The sequence below is a fragment of the Triturus cristatus genome, chromosome 11 (assembly GCF_964204655.1).
Source record: "Triturus cristatus chromosome 11, aTriCri1.1, whole genome shotgun sequence".
Classification (NCBI taxonomy): Eukaryota; Metazoa; Chordata; class Amphibia; order Caudata; family Salamandridae; genus Triturus; species Triturus cristatus.
Window position 1 is genome coordinate 269,044,627 of NC_140594.1, and position 16,444 is coordinate 269,061,070.

General features: G+C 42.8%; 1 protein-coding gene across 3 annotated transcripts in view; it reads left to right on the forward strand.

Annotated features, from left to right (window-relative positions):
* LOC146783991 (rab5 GDP/GTP exchange factor-like) overlaps nucleotides 1-4,342 on the forward strand; it is a 161,950-nt gene extending 157,608 nt beyond the window's left edge. For all 3 annotated transcript variants that reach the window (XM_085633191.1, XM_085633192.1, XM_085633194.1), the window contains exon 9: nucleotides 3,300-4,342. In XM_085633191.1, the coding sequence (XP_085489317.1) occupies nucleotides 3,300-3,644 (345 nt within the window). In that variant the 3' untranslated portion in view covers nucleotides 3,645-4,342. The remainder of the gene's footprint in view (nucleotides 1-3,299) is intronic.
* The last annotated feature ends 12,102 nt before the right edge of the window (nucleotides 4,343-16,444 follow it).

The following is a 16,444-nucleotide window of genomic DNA, read 5'->3' on the forward strand; positions in this document are numbered from 1 at the left end:
GCGGCCGCCGGTGTTGACAGATGACTGCCCCCCCCTCCTTATAGGCATTCCTCTGTCCCATGGCGCTTTGCCGAATGTATGCTATCCATGTGGCTAGGGAACTGTGTGCAAGGATGTTGCGTTTTCTGCCTTAACATGTTGATGTTTCTTGCAGGGTGCAGGCGACTTGTCTCTGTATATTTTGACTTGGTCTTTACTGTGATAATTTGAGCTACTCTGTAGCACAGTGTAATGTGTTTGACTTGAACTTCCTCAATAAAGGTTTTGGAAAATAAAAAAAATTTAAAAAAGTGCTGGGGGTGGCTCTGTTTAGTGCTGGGGTCATCCGATGAGCCAGGTCTTGAGGTCTTTTTTGAAATCAAGCAACGTGGGAGATTGCTGGAGGTGGATGGGGAGGGTGTTCTAGGCTTTGGCTGCCAGGTAGGAGAAGGACTTTCCTCCTGTTCTGGGCTTGATGATATGAGGGACAGAGGCCAGAGAGAGCTAGGCTGATCGGGGTTGTCTTTTGGGTGCATGGAAAGAGGCGGCTCTTCAGGTATGTGGGTCTGGTGTGAAGGGCCTCGTATGCATGGGTGAGGAGTTTGAAGGTTATTCTTCTTACAACTGAAAGTCAGTGGAGATCGGGGAGGTGTTAAGTGATGTGACTGCGATGGGGATGTCGAGGATCTGTCTGGTTGCTTCGTTCTAGACAGTCACGAGTTTGGAAAGGAATTTCTTATTGATTCTGGCGTAGAGAGCATTGCCATAGTCCAGTCTGCTGCTGATGAGCACGTTTGTGACAGTTTTTGTGAATTCGGTTGGGATCCATCTGACAGTCTTTCGGAGCATGTGGAAGTTGAAGCAGGTCGTGGACACGGTCCACGTGATCTGTCGGTTCACGGAGACTGATAGGACTAGTATGATGCAGAGGTTTCATGCGTGGTCCCTCAGAGTGGGTGGATTTGTGAGGGAGGAGTGCCACCAGGACTCTGTCCATGCGGAGGAGTTGGAGCCATGGATGAGGACTTCTGTCCTTTCGGAGTTGAGTTTCAGGCAGCGGTTCATCCAGGTGGCGACAGCTCTCATTCCTTCTTGGAAGTTGTTTGGTTCGTTGGTGAGGGACAGGATCAGCTGTGTGTCGTTGGCATAAGAAACTATGTTGAGCCTGTGGTTCCTGGCGATGGTTGCTAGGGTGGCCATGTAGACGTTGTAGAGGGTGGGGCTGAGGGAGGAGTGCTGGTGCACTCCACGGTTGGTCTGTTGGTTCCGAGAGGTGGGGGACGGGGGGGGCTGACCCACTGGGTTCTGCTGGTGAGGAAGGAGCATATCCAGTTGAGGGCCTTGCCCCCGGATGCCAGCGTCGTGGAGTGTGGTGGGAGACCGTGTCGAACGCAGCCAAGAGGTCCAGGAGGATGAGGTCTGCTGTTTCGCCCTGGTCGAGGAGGGAGCGGCTGTCGTCCATGGCAGCGAGTAGGGAGGTCTTGGTGCTGTGGTTGCTCAGAATCCGGATTGCAAGATGTCCAGGATGTTGTTGGGTTCGATGACATTAGCTAGCTGGGTGTTGATGGGCTTTTCAATGACCTTGGCTGTGAAGGGAAGCACGGAGATGGGTGTGAAGTTCTTGAGGTCGGTTCCGCGGACGGTTTCTTCAGGAGCAGGTTGATTTTGCCGTGTTTCCAGTAATCTGGGAAGGTGGCGGTCTCAAAGGAGCAGTTGATTGTCTGACGTAGTTTGGGTGTGATGGCAGAGGCGGTTCTGTGAAAGATGTGGTCTGGGCAGGGGTCTGATGGTGCTCTGGAGTGGATACTTTTCATGGTCTTTAAAGTGTTTTCCATCGTGAGCGGGATCCATTTGGGTAGGGTCTATTGTATGACGTTGCATGAGGGGGAAGCTTGTGGTGGAAGAAGGTGTTGAGTCTGTTGCAGAGGTCTTGGGAGGGTGGGACATTTGTTTCGCTGCAGGTTTTAGCGAATTCCTTGATGATGGAGAAGAGCTCTTTGGTGTTGTGTGTGCTGGTGAGTCTTCTGTCTTGGAGGGATTTCTTCCTTGTGGATTTGATGAGTTGGTGATGTGCGGAGGGGTCTGCTTTGTAGGCGGCCCATGTTTCCGGGGTTTTGTTGCTCTTCCATGTCTTTTTGAATCCTCTGCAGGAGCATTTGGATTCTTGGAGTGCAGGGATGTACCAGCTTCCTTTCTTGGTTGAGGAGGGCTAGTGTTTAGACGCAGTTCGTGATCCAGCGGTGGAGGTTGCGTGTTGCAGTGTTTGCACCAGATGTAGTCTGTGGTGGGGTGTTGACGAGGGCGGAGGTGAGCTGGTCTTTGGTGACTTTGTTCTAGCTTCTACAGGGGAGGCAGTGGGCTACTTGTGTACGGTGGGTTTATTGAAGGAGATGTGGATGCAGTGGTGATCTGTCCAGAGGATTTCCGTAGTGTGGCAGTAGGAGATGCTGTTTCCTCCGGTGAAGACTGGGTTGAGTGTGTCCCACTGTGTGTGTGAGGGCGGTGACTAGTTGATTCAGTCCTATGTTGGTGAGGTTCTTTAGGAGGAAGGCGGTGTTTGAGTCGTCGTGGTTATCCAGGTTGAAGTTTAGGTCTCGGAGTAGGATGTAGTGTGTGGATGCGAAGGCGTGGGGTGCAATGAGGTCGGTGACTGAATCGGTAAGGGAGCTCGGGGCCGGGCTGCCTGTAGATGAGGGTTCCGCACAGTCGTTTTGGGGTTGATCTGGATCTGGAAGTGGAGGTGCTTAATAAGGGTCGTTGTGTCGTCCGGGAGGGTGGTCATGCGGAGGATGCTTTTATGAACGACTGCAATACGTCCTCCTGAACAGATGTAGTGATCCTTGTGCAAGATCTTGTATATGTCAGGAATGGCGGTGGCGATGTCTGGTGCAGTGTTGGCGTTGGACCAGGTTTCCATGAGGAGGGCGAGAAGGTATTTAGGAGGTCCCAGATTTCTATTGCATGCTTGTGTAGGGAACGTATGTTGAGGAGGATGCAGTTGAGTGGTTTGTGAGCAGTGATGTCCGGTAGGCTGGTTCTGCTATCACTTCTACTCATGTAGATGAAAGTTGCACATTATGGCTTAGTTTAGGGATGCATCGCAGTAGGATATGCTTTAATATCGCATCATATTATGTTCCATTTTGTCTCCGGTGATATTTCACTGTCTTTTACAGTTTGTTATACATTGTTCCTGCTACTGTTAATGCGCAATACATTGTTCTTTATTGTTTTCAGGTTTATTTGCCTGTTTTATATACACTGCTTTGTTCCACATTGTCTGTTGTAGTAACACATGTCATTTTGTTTTTGTTTTTTAGTGCTGTGCTGTTGCATTTATTGAAAAACTTGATGCTCCATCATTAAACCTAACACACGAGGAGTTTGATCAATACATGGACGGGCAAAGGTCAGGAGCACAAAATATTCCAGTTTGTCTCATTCAGTCAGATTGGGCAGGACTGAAACAAATTCAACAGAATCAGAAAATATTGTCAGAGCTCTGGTCCCGGCAGGAGATGGTGATCCAAGGGGTGCAGAGTCTGGAACAGGAGCTTAAAGACTGGTGTCAGTGTGTTGGAAAGGAGGTGCAGGCGATTATCAGCAGGTATCCATTAGATACCACCTCTTCCCAGCATCCAGAGCCTGGAAATGGTGCTGAATAGGAAGTTCACATACTCACTTCAGTGGGAATTTTTTTCCAAGGCCTTAGAAACATTCCTTAAAGTGCTGCTATATCAAGTAAGGACACATGCCGCCTTACTTTGTAAAATGAAGCCTTCATACAACCTGCCATACCTTTTACCACCAGCGATAATCCTGCAGTACGGAATCAGCCCTGCAAACCTCTGCAATGAAGACTGCACCCCTCTCACTGCACATAGTACAGTGGCCTTCTGAGACCAATGTTATAGAAGATGGTGTATTTAAGGCATGTACTGTGAAATCCGAAATAGATTTTTATTTAGTTTCCCCACTTGAAGAGTGGGAGCCTTAAGCTATACTTTAGCAAACATTAAGCACTATATTTAACAAATAATATATTGCCTCTATGGGTCCTGTCTCTGAGCCATTGTTTACAATGCATACCTACTTTTGTTTTATTTTTAATGTAGTCACTTCTTGCCTTTGGATTATTTACAAATAGGATGGGTACAATGCCATGGCCATTCCGTCTCTTTCTACTTTTCATGTTGGATGTAGATTTTAGCTGGACCTAGACCATATTTCTTGTCATTCCTCTAAGCCCGTTTAAATATCTAATTACCAAATTCTTGGATTGTAATGATTGTAAAAATGATTGATTTGTGAATGAGGATTTTATATATTAAACAATAATTTAAATTATATCCATGGATCTAAATTGATTTTCCGGGTGCTTTATTTTTGTTGTAGAGATTTCAGTCACCATTCTGGAATTTATTGGTGTCCAGCGAAAGAGACGATGAATTGATGAATATAAATCTAACTAGTCTCTACATTCTCTTCTGTAGCTCATACTGCACACAACATCAGCTCTAAACACTTCCCATGTTTTGAAGATGAGAAAACTGGAGGTGCAGAGAGCTAACGTTGATTTGCTTTGAATGTTAGTCTGATAAAGATGCAAAGTATGGGTCTGACCCAAGGTCTTATTTTCTGAAGTTGCTACTTCACTCCTATGCAACACATGTTGCTAGGCTTTTTTATTACAATATGTTGTCTCTCTTGAATACAAGGGAATAGTATTGTTTCCTGCTAATATTTCCCTATCTCAAGGTGTTCTATAAACTCCAATGAACTCTGATGCGGAATGGCTTCAAATCATAGACTTCTGCCTAACTTGACTACACGCTGTGGCATTGCTAAGGATGAAAGTAGAGTAATTAAAAGAGAATTATCATATTGGAAAGAACATAAAATGTCCATAAGAGGCATTTTTGTATTGAAAAGTATCTAGTCTCCCTTTGGATATCACATCTCTAATAGATTTGCAACTTTGTGAAGGAGGTTTAAGTCAAATACAAAAGCAAATATAATTTTACATTAAAATCAGAAATAGCTGAAGTATAAAATACAGTACATTACAAATACAATATATAAATATATAAAACTGTCTATCCAAAGCCTCATTATGAGTCGGAGTGACCACCCTACTTGTTGAGACTGGGGGACGTTGGGTTTGCAACACAATGTACTGCCTGCTTCCACTCTCTAAGGAACTGGGACATTGCAAAGACTACCTCATCATGTGGCACTCTATCACTGTTTGTGATAGAGTAGCCATAGCTTTCTTGACTCTCTTCACCTACCTCATTTTCAGTCCAGGTTTCAACCACACACAACAATAATGGGCACAAAATAACAAAATAGGTGACTGTTCCCAGCTGTAACGAGTTGGTCTGTATGAAACCTAGTTTAAACTGGGTGCATAAAGTAAAGATCAGTTATTAAGAGGCAGGGTTTTAAAACTGAAAAAATACCAACCTAATCACCCTGACTGTTATTGCCAAGAACTGATCCACTTGCTGCCGCCACAGGAGGACTTCGTTTACCAGCTTGCCAAGCAGCTGCCTGCCGCTAGCGTCATCACCAGTGCCAGGAGGCTCTATAAATTTCACCGCGGGCGCCCGCAGCGCGGGACGGCTGTTATTGCCAAGAACTGATCCACTCACTGCTGCCACAGGGGTACTACGTTTACCAGCTTGCCAAGCGGCTGCCTTCCGCCAGTGTCCTCACCAGCGCGAGGAGGCGCTTTAAATGTCCCCGCGGGTGCCTGGCGAAGCCTGGGCCAAAGGCGGGCCCGTCTGCACCTGTCCAAGCCGGAGGAGGCCGGGCCTACCTTCTTGGCCTCACACTTCGGACCTCCGTTCAGCAGGATCATCCACCTCTTGCCTTTCAAGTCACTTTAAGTAAATCACATAGCGAAAGTTGCTGATGACTAGGTAGGAAACGATCTCTTTTGACGCTACTTTTCCTTATTATTCCTTGTCCATTTACTAACTATTTGGCTGGAGTACCCGTATCTTACTGGCGAAGAAGTGGATTAAGCCAGCCTGGAAATTTGTATCCCCCCTAGTGGTTAGAACTGCTCACTGTTTCCAACCTGTAAATTTGACCTTCACGTGTGCCAGGTGCAGCATCGACCCAGGCGCCCTTACCCTTATCTCTAAAAGATCAGGTATACCCATAATGGGGCGACGCAGGGTGGTGGCGGACCCTACAAGCAAAGAGCCTTCACACATTGGCAGCACTATGGATGCTTTTTTTCAGCGTGCAACTGGGGCCCTGGACAAGGAGATCCAACTAGTTGTCAGACACCTATCTTGTTTACAGGTTCACCATCCTGCTCTGATCTCCCCAACCACCCCACAGGTTGGCACTAAATCCTGGCTCTAGTCCTCTTCGGTAGACCTGGTTGATTTGTCGCCATCTCAGGTGGGTGGCACTGTCCCTCTCTTTCCAACAGTCATTACCCGGCACGGTGCGCTCTCGCCAGTTCTAGTTCCAGCTTCTGGGTCCGGACCATGAAAGCTTCCTGGTAATGGATTGAGTGCAGGCGGCGCAAAGAGGAAGTGCCCATCGGTGGGAGGACCATGTAAATGTAGCAAGAAAACAGGACCCCAGTCAACTCCAGTAGCATACCCAGCAACGCCCATCTTGGATGCAACTACGCTAGATACGCTTCAAGCAGTTTTATTGTCGGCTCTAGACACCAAATTGGACCCCATTCTACACCGTATCACCGCACTGGAAAAGCACCTCAGCGAACTAGCAGCCTCCTTGCAAAAGGACCGTGCTTCTCTTACTGCAAACCTTCGACCCTGAAAGGCCTTCGTCTTCTACTACTATTCCTAGCTCCAGCGGCATAGGGGGAGGAGACGTAGTGGTGTCTACGGCAAACCTTGTGGCAGCAGTCACCACAGTACCAACCGTGACCAGGCCCGTGCCACCCGATCGCCCAATTACTAGTAAGGGGTTTAACATCCTGAGCGCTGTCTCCTCCCAACCTTGCCAACCTCAGAGTGTCAATGTTGGCGGTTGTTTCGTTATGCTGACAGGCGAGATGGTCCTGATGGTAGGCCTCCTTCCTGCAGTGTGTGCTCTGTTCACCTCCCTCCTGAGTCCACTCCCCTTGTCGTGGTGCTAGCCAATGTGCCACTTCTTGAACCCGGGACCAAGGAAGACTTTTTTCAGTTGAAGAACAAGGTGTTGCATTGGTTGTATTCAAACATTGCCCTTGATCCTAGGCTGGAAAATCAAATTCTTATGGTGCGCTGGACACAGTGGGTTGGTGTCACTAACAAATCTTGGCAGGGGGGTTGTATCCTGTTAAAATTAACAATTCATCTATTGTAAATCACATTTTAAGCTCAGTAGTGCAGTTTGATTATAGGTGTCGGAACTCTACAATTCTGGCACTTCCGTTGGGTTTCTTCCCCCATCGTGAGTGGCCTTTTGAGAAGGAATATGGGGGTCACGTGGAAGGGATCACAGGGGTTAGCACTGTAAACAGATTTTCTCCATTAAGTACGTTGGAAGATTGTGATTGAGACTGTGCAGGTCACTCAGACCCCATGATCCTTGCTACACAGGGAAAAACTCCATCCCAGAACAGGTAATCTGCAAGAACGGTGGGTGTAAGTTCCTTTCTTGGAACATCACAGGGCTGTCAAGTAAGATCGACAACCCTGAGTGGTTGGCCCTAATGAAAAGAATTGAGCTAATATGTTTCCAGGAAACCTGGGCCGTTGAGAACTGTCGCCTGGTTAGCTATAAAACCCTCTTTGTCCCAGCTATCCCGTCCTTGTCGGGGAGAGTAAAAGGGGGCTTATTATATTTGTCTCATTACCCGTCCTTGACATTTCAGCATCTGTACTCCATGCCTCGCCCAACGTACAATGTTGTTGCTGTCTAGTGGCAAGAGTAGACTCCTTTTGGTAAATTTTTACAATGCGGGAGTTACACACAAGTGTTTTATAACACAGCTGGGGTCAGTATTGCGGGGTTGCAGCCTGAATGTCCAGAATTCTCATCAAATCTTTTTAACAGGGGACTTTAATATCCACCTGTGTGGGGATATTAGATTCGGAGGAGTGGAAGCCATGGGTTGCGCTCAACAATCAGCCCTGCATATGGAATATACCCCTCAGGGTATTGAGCTTAACTCACTCCTATTACAATTCAACTTAACATCAGCCATGAATAAATAAAAAATGAATAAGCTGCCCCCGGGGAAAACTGACATTACCCCACTTTTATCGGTAGAGGGTTGTAGTGCTAGAGGCACTCTTATGGTTTGACACCCAGTGATGACCTTTGACTACCATTATTTTAACTGACTTTAGTGTGTTTCATCCTAGCCTGGATGTACGACGGTCCTGCATATGCCTTGCTTATCTTTCTTGTAATCTTGCTGTCTTTCAGTGGGAGCTGTCGTACGGAGTAGACCGCCTTGCCAAGAACAGAACGTGTGGGATGTGCACTTGAAAGCGTGAAAGGAAGAGAGTTGTGGAATGTACTTTTTGGTCTCGAAGTGCAGTGTTGTGGACAGTGATGCACACGTGCTCGGTGTTGTACATTGAGAGATGAAGTGTGTGAATCTATAAACAGTGTGTTCACAAATGTGCATTGGGTTGTACGTTGATGAGCATTATGAATTTCTTACTATTGGCTTTGACGTGGCCTCATGTCATCCTTTTTTCCTGACTTTGCCTTGCTTCAGCTTTTCTGCGTGCACAGCAGCGCTTGCAAGTTGCTTGGGTTATTCACGTTCAAGGTCTTTCTGTTTTTGTGAGGGATTGTTTATGTATTCTGAAAGGCTTTGTGAGCTTAAAGATAAAGGCTGGAACATGCGAGATTTGGAGAAGGGGACATGAGAACTCCTTCCTGCCGTGGGAATGCTTGCTTGGAACCTGGCCAGTTCTGGTAAGATTCCTCTGGCCCGGGGGGAGGTCTTTCTCAAACCTTCTTGTGTGTTTAAAGATGAGGGTTGCTGACTCGGAAACCGGGAGTTTGGAATCTGAGTGGGGGCGGACGCGTCTACCTCAGAGTGGAACCCTGGTTGCCGAGACTCTCAAATCCCAGCTGTTTAAACTTCCCCAGTCAGGTGTGGGTGAGATGCGGTGTCTGCACCATGTGATTATTGAGTTTTGGTTATTGCCATTGTGATGTTTGGCCAGTGGCTTTGATCATTTGAGGTGTTTTCTTTGTGATGTAGGAGTGAGTTGAGGTGCACATCCCAAGATCATCTGGTGTGTGTGTGTGTGTGTGTGTGTGTGTGTGTGCGTGTGTGCATGTTCGTGTGTGTGTGTGTATATGTATATGTGTGTGTATATGTATGTATATATATATATATATATATATATATATATATATATGTAATCTACTGGCAGTCGCCAGTAGATAGTTATAGTTGGGACCGAGTTTCCATAGGAAATCTCAAAATTCTATTTTGAATAACTTTGGCGCCGGTTGACGAATTCTCGCGAAATTTTCAAAACTAATGGGGCGGGGCGCTCCGCTCAGCTCCTACCCTGAAAGTCTCGGGGTGATTCGTCAAGCGGGGGCCGAGAAAAAGGGGGGGTCCCAAAACGCGTTTTCCCCATGCATTTTTCCATAGGATCTTTAGTCGCAGCTACAGCCCGAACGGCTGAACAGAATTACGTGAAATTTGGCAGAGAGGTAGCCATAAGGTCAAGGAAGTGCCTTTCGCAGGTCTGGTGTAAATCTGTTCAGTATTGCCTGAGAAAATAGCATTTAAAAGCATATCAATATCTATACGCGCGCAGGGTGCGCGCACTGTGCAAGCCCTGTGCGCGCACCCTGCCGTGCGCGAGCGTAATTCTGATTGGTTGTTAGATGCCAGTAAACATTCGAATCGGTCGAAATAAGGAAGTGTCGGCCGCCATTTTGTCTGTCGCACTGAAAAGGAAAGGTGGAGAACGTGAATAGGGGGCAGAGTAGGGAGTTCTTGACCCCCTAGCCATTGTCAGGGGGTCACAGTAGGACCACGAAGGGCAAAAAGATTTTGATTTTTTTTAAAAATCATCGCGAGGTGCGTGCACTCTGCGCGCACCCGAAAAAAAACATTAAAAAAAATAGAAATAAAAATCAAGTTTAAGTGTTTAGATATTAGGTGGCTCTAAAAAGAGCCCTTGTGTTTGAGTGTTTTTCGGTACCTACAAGTAAGTACCGAGGCAGAGTCTAAAGTTCAAGAGGAAGACTCTGTTCCCTTCATCATTGAAATGTACACCGTCTCCTCTATAAATGTCTTGCATGTTGTAACGCAAGTTGTTGTGGTATATAGAACCCATACCATAGTCTCTGAGGAAAGCAGAAACCGACTTATTGACGTGCTTTCTTGCTTTGTCAATCTGCGGACAAAATTGGTTGGACCAGTTCCACTTTTGCCTTTGGCATATATTAGAATATACAAAGGCAGTTTGTGGAAAAAGTGACATCAATTGCAGAAAGGTGTCCTTAATAAGCATTTCCAGACCTACCCCAGTTAAAGTGCCTAGGTCATTTCCACCACAGTGCACAATAATAAGGTTAGGCTGTGGGAGATGTAGAAAGGTTTTCACCAAAGGCATTAATTGGTGCCACTTTAATCCTCTCTGACCAATCCATTTAATGTCTACATTTGGCAAAGCAAGGTCTTTTACAATTCCTCTTTTTTGTGCAAATTTTTCACTCCAGAAGACATAGCTATGACCTACAATCCACACTGTGAACATCTTTCAAGGAGAACAGGATGCACTCAGGAGGTGTCTTTCAGTAGAATGGCAATATGAAAAGAAAGATAGTTGTAAAATGGAGGCTTACATACTTTTTTTTAATAAAAAGAGCTCATTGGCTGATTCAAACCATTTTACAGTTAACAGTAGGCTGTATGTTTACATTTTTAAAAGCATGTTTTGTATTGGTACAGAAAAATGTGTTCCCACTGAACATTACTTTGGATTTGCTGTTAGGTTTGAAAAGTCAAGCACTCTTGCTCTTTGGATTTGAAACATTGTGTGCTGAACTTCTGACCTCTCTGCTCACTCCAGTGTTCCATGAGCTGTTGCTATGGTAGCAGGCAGAAGTCATGTTGGGGGAAGGGATGATTTGGAAAGGGGTTGAAAGTTGCAACCAATAGAAATGTGTGATTCCATTTGAAAAAATGTGGGAAGGACTGTGATTTTACATTAACATGTATGTGTGAAAAAAGAGAGGGAAACCTTGCCATTTACTGGCTGTGGTGAGAGGAGAGAGGTGTACAGCTCTGAGATTCTGGCTCTGATAATTGGGTGTTTGAGTGCCACATTTCTTTCTCAACTAACTAATTTTAAAGGTGAGTTATGAGTTTGAGAGGGGATGTATGTGGTGATTTTTTATATAAATATTAGAATTGTCATTCTTCTTTTAAAGTTGTTTTACATTTTGTGTTTTAGGAGATATTTAACTGTCTTGAACTTGTAAGATATTATGGAGTATGTCTTCACTGTAAGTTAAGGTGTACTGGTATCACTGAGGAATACTGTTTTGTGCCTAGAATCACATCATGAGTCTGTCTGCACACAGGATTTGTTGTCAGAGATTTAATTTGTGTTGCTCTTGTTCTGTTAGCCTTGCACTTGCAGAAAAGGGGCAGTTTGTTTTCATAAAGTGTGATGGTTAGCATTCAGCAGAAATCAGTTACTCACAAATGAGAGGCAAATGCAAACACATTTGAAAATAGCATGGTACATTTTCCTACCACTTTAAAAGTTGTGTTTTACATTTTATGTTAAGGAAGATATTTAAGTGCCTTGAACATTTTAGATATTATGGAGTATGTCTTCACTATAAGTTAAGGTGTACTGGTATCACACAGGAATACTGTTTTCTGCCTAGAATCACACCACGAGACAGTGTGCACACAGGGATTGTTATCAGAGATTTAATTTGTGTTGGTCTTGCTCTATTACCCTTGCACTCGCAGGAAAGGGGCAGCTTGTTTTTTGTAACACATGGTCATGGTCTCAAGGAGCTGTTAGGATATGTGCTCTTTTCTGCTTGTCTAAAATATAAGAAAAATGTGTCGGGCTGTCACAGTAATTATCACTTGCTCCACCACAGTACTAAATGTGCTTTCAAATTGCCAAAGAAAATATCGCTTTCTGCTTAGAATCACACCATGAGTCTGTGTGCACACAGGAATTGTTGTCAGATTTAATTTGTGTTGCTGTTGTTTTGTAAAACTTGCACTTTTAAGAAAGGGCAGTTTCTTGTCTTCAACTGTGTTGGTTAGCACTCAGCAGAAATTACTATCTCAAAAATTAGAGGCAAATGCAAACACATTTGAAAATACCATGGTACATTTTCCGACCACTTGAAAAGTTGTGTTTTACATTTTATGTTAAGGAAGATATTTAAGTGCCTTGAACTTGAAAGATATTATGGAGTATGTCTTCACAATAAGTTAAGGTGTACTGGTATGACCCAGGAATACTGTTTTCTGCCTAGAATCACACCACGAGACAGTGTGCACACAGGAATTGTTGTCAGAGATTTAATTTGTGTTGCTGTTCTGTAAAACTTGCACTTTCAGGAAAGGGCCAGCTTGTTTTCTTCAAATGTGTTAGTTAGCACTCAGCAGAAATCACTATCTCAAAATGAGAGGCAAATGCTAACACATTTCAAATCAACAAGGTAGATTTTCCATCAAATCTTGCAATGGCTGAGGTAGTTCCTACATGTTCAAAACTCAAATTAACCCATACCACACATGTACTCTTACACACATATCTGCAGTGTTCATGCAGTTGTGCAAGTCTCCATGCAGATCTCTCTTGCAACTGACAATACACAGTCTCCAGAAACACACTCTTTGCACACATGCAGCAGCTTCTCCTACACTCCCATGCATAATACTCAGCTCTGTGTTGTGTTTCAGATAGCAGTGTGTAATGCAAACACATTCAACGTCATCAAGGCACATTTCCTTTGCTGTAGTCTAATCACTCACCCTGTAACACATGGTCATGGTCTCAAGGAGCTGTTAGGACATGTGCTCTTTTTGGCTTGTCTAAAATATAAGGGAAATGTGTCAGGCTGTCACAGTAATTATCACTTGCTCCATCCACCGTACTAAATGTGCTTTCAAATTGCCAAAGGAAATATCGTTTTCTGCCTGAATCACACCATGAGTCTGTGTGCACACAGGAATTGTCAGAGATTTAATTTGTATTGCTGTTGTTCTGTAAAACTTGCACTTTCAGGAAAGGGCCAGCTTGTTTTATTCAAATGTGTTGGTTAGCACTCAGCAGAAATCACTATCTCAAAAATGAGAGGCAAATGCTAACACATTTCAAATCAACAAGGTAGATTTTCCATCAAATCTTGCAATGGCTGAGGTAGTTCCTACATGTTCAAAACTCAAATTAACCCTTACCACACATCTACTCTTATACACATGTCTGCACTCTTCATGCAGTTATGCAAGTTTCCATGCAGATCTCTCTTGCAACTGACCATACACAGTCTCCAGAAACACACGTTTTGCACACACGCAGCAGCTTCTCGTACACTCCCGTGCGTACTACTCAGCTGTATGTGGTGTTTCAGATAGCAGTGTGTAACGCAAACAGATTCAATGTCACCAAGGCTCATTTCTTTTGTTCTAGTCTAATCACTCACCTTGTAACACATGGTCATGGTCTCAAATAGGTGTAAGGACACGTGCTCTTTTCTGCTTCTCTAAAATATAAGAAAAATGTGTCAGGCTGTCACAGTAATTATCACTTGCTCCTCCACAGTAGTAAATGTGCTTTCAAATTGCCAATCAAATATCGTTTTCTGCCTAGAATCACACCATGAGTCTGTGTGCACACAGGAATTGTTGTCAGATTTAATTCATGTTTCTCTTGTTTTGTAAGACTTGGACTCGTAGGAAAGGATCAGCTCATGTGATAGGATTTGAAAAGCTCAAAAAAAATTTGTAATGAATTAAAATTACATAAAGGTATGTTTTTTTAGTTTTTTGCAGGTATTTCTAAGCAACAGTGAAAAAATGTAAAGATGCCTATAAAGTCAAGAAAGAGAAAAGAAAAGCAACAACCACTATATTTGAAGACAACTGGTAAAAAAAAAATAGGAGGAGAAGCTAGTGTCGGAAAACAGAAAAAGTCTTCTGGTAAGCAGACTAAAGAATTTTAAAAAAATATCTTCAAAAAAAAATGATCGAAAGATAAATTCAAACAGTGTTTCAAGTACAAAACAACAACATTCGACAGCAAAAACAAAATGCTAATGTAGACTCAGAAGTAAGAAAGAGTGACTTAACACGAAAAATAGATTTTAAAAACATTCGTCGAAAAATGTTTCAGAGAAGAGTGATGTTAAATTTGCTAAAGGATGTGAAAAAATATAAGAAGAAAACCAAATTTTATAAGAAAAAGAAATTAATTGATAGTATTGTTACCAAGGCATTAAAAATTAAAAATAAACTATTCATTTTAATTTTGAACAGGATGCGTAGATTAGATAAATTAGTCAATGCAATGAAGTCACAAAGCAAAAGGAAAAGAGAAGTGAAAAAAAATAACTTTTGTAAAGTGTTCTTAGGAGAATGGAAGCATAGTTCAAGTACTGAACCATTTTTTTATGAAGAGAGTTATCATCAAAGTAATAGTTTGTTGCATGCAGTTGACAGCAATGGTAGAGCATATGAAGTTAAGGATGGTTGTGTAATGGAAAAGGAGAAAATGGTTCCAAGAAATGAGGAAGAAGTGATGGCTGATGAGGTTATGGGGAGACGTCCTAAAGCCCCAGTGTACACTTGGAATTGTAGTAGTATTTGTACTGTGCGTCAGTAATCTATTGATAAATTACGTGACTTTCTAAGAGAATATAGTAAAAAGAGTGTTAAACAGAAAATTAAGGTGCTTCAAAGACTAGATCCATGCAGAGTGAGAGAGAATACTGGTTTGCAAGGACATTCTCTGGCTTGTCTATCTAGGAAAGTGTGTCAAAGTGTTTTTCACCATTTTAGGATGCTGGCTGTTCATCCTACTGAAATGAGAAAGTTTGTGAGAACATTGTATTTTGCTAAAAGTCCAGCACTAAAGTTAAATGAGTTGAATAATGCTCTGTTCTGTGGATCTGTATTAGATGTAGTGAAGGTTACTGATGAGATTCAGTTTTGTTACTTTGGTCCAGAACAAGAAAGTGCAGAAAATGACAGTTATTGATGAAAATGTGGAAGAGAATGTAGAACTTACTGTTAGTAAAAATTTTGAAGATGAAATGACAAAATTTACTATCATCTCTAATGAAAGACCAAATATTACTTGTATTTGTTGCTGGAGAAGCCATTATAAAATTCAAACAAGGAATGTTGATCTGTATAAAAAAAGTGAAAATGAAGATAATTATAAGTGGAAAGATTTTGCAACATATATATTTCTGGAAAAAAGTTTTGAATTGGGTGAAGATCAGCGTATTTGTAAATACTGTTATAACAAGTTAAAATAAAATAGAATGCCAGCAAGAGCTGTACATAATAAATTAGAATTGGTTGATATTCCTCCAGAACTTTCTGATTTAAATACGTATGAGTCTATACTCATTCAATGTGTCCATCCGTTTCAGACCATAGTGCGTATGGAGCCAAAAACAGGTAAATTACCTCCTTCGGATTTACAAAGAGGTTTAAAAGGAAGAGTTGTCTATTTGCCATTGGATTTGAAAAAAAATATGGAAACAATTGATGCAGATACTTTGGAAACTGAACCATTAGTTATTCTGGTTAATGGTGTACCTACACAGAATAAGAAAATTTGGCGGGAGCTGGTGGATGTACGAAAAGTACAAAGAGCAAATTTGTATTTGAAAAAAAATAATAAATGGTATGAAGCCATTTATATGGATGAAGATGAAGAAGAAATACTAGAAGACACAGGAATACCAACTGGGCAAATTAAAAAAGTGGATAAGTCAAAAGAAGAAGAGATTTATGAACATTTCAGCATACATCCTCTTCATTCTAAAGAAGTTATGGGAAACGCTATTGATCTGTTTCAGATGAAGAAAGCAAAAGGAACTCCTGTGAGTGTATGGGAGGAGAGCTTGGAAGCTCGTTGTTTTCCCCAACTGTTTCATACAGGAGAAGGTGGACGATATGATGAACGTCCAGTACAGATTCCTGCTTCGGAGTATCGGACTACAAGATTATATGCAGAAGATCCCAGATTTCGTCAAAGTATTCCTTATTTGTTTCATCTTTTATTTGAAAGTGACTTGTCTGCACTATCTTATGCAGTAAATCACATTTTGAAAACTGGAGTACATCTACATAATGTGTCAGCAAAGGACTTTATCAACAAAGTGCAACAGCGAGATGATCATTTGGAATCTCAATTGATCAATTTGATGGCTTGTCAGCGTGGGACTAATGAATATTGGTACCGACGCCATGGAGAATTGAAGTGTATGTTACGGAATTTAGGAACTCCTACAT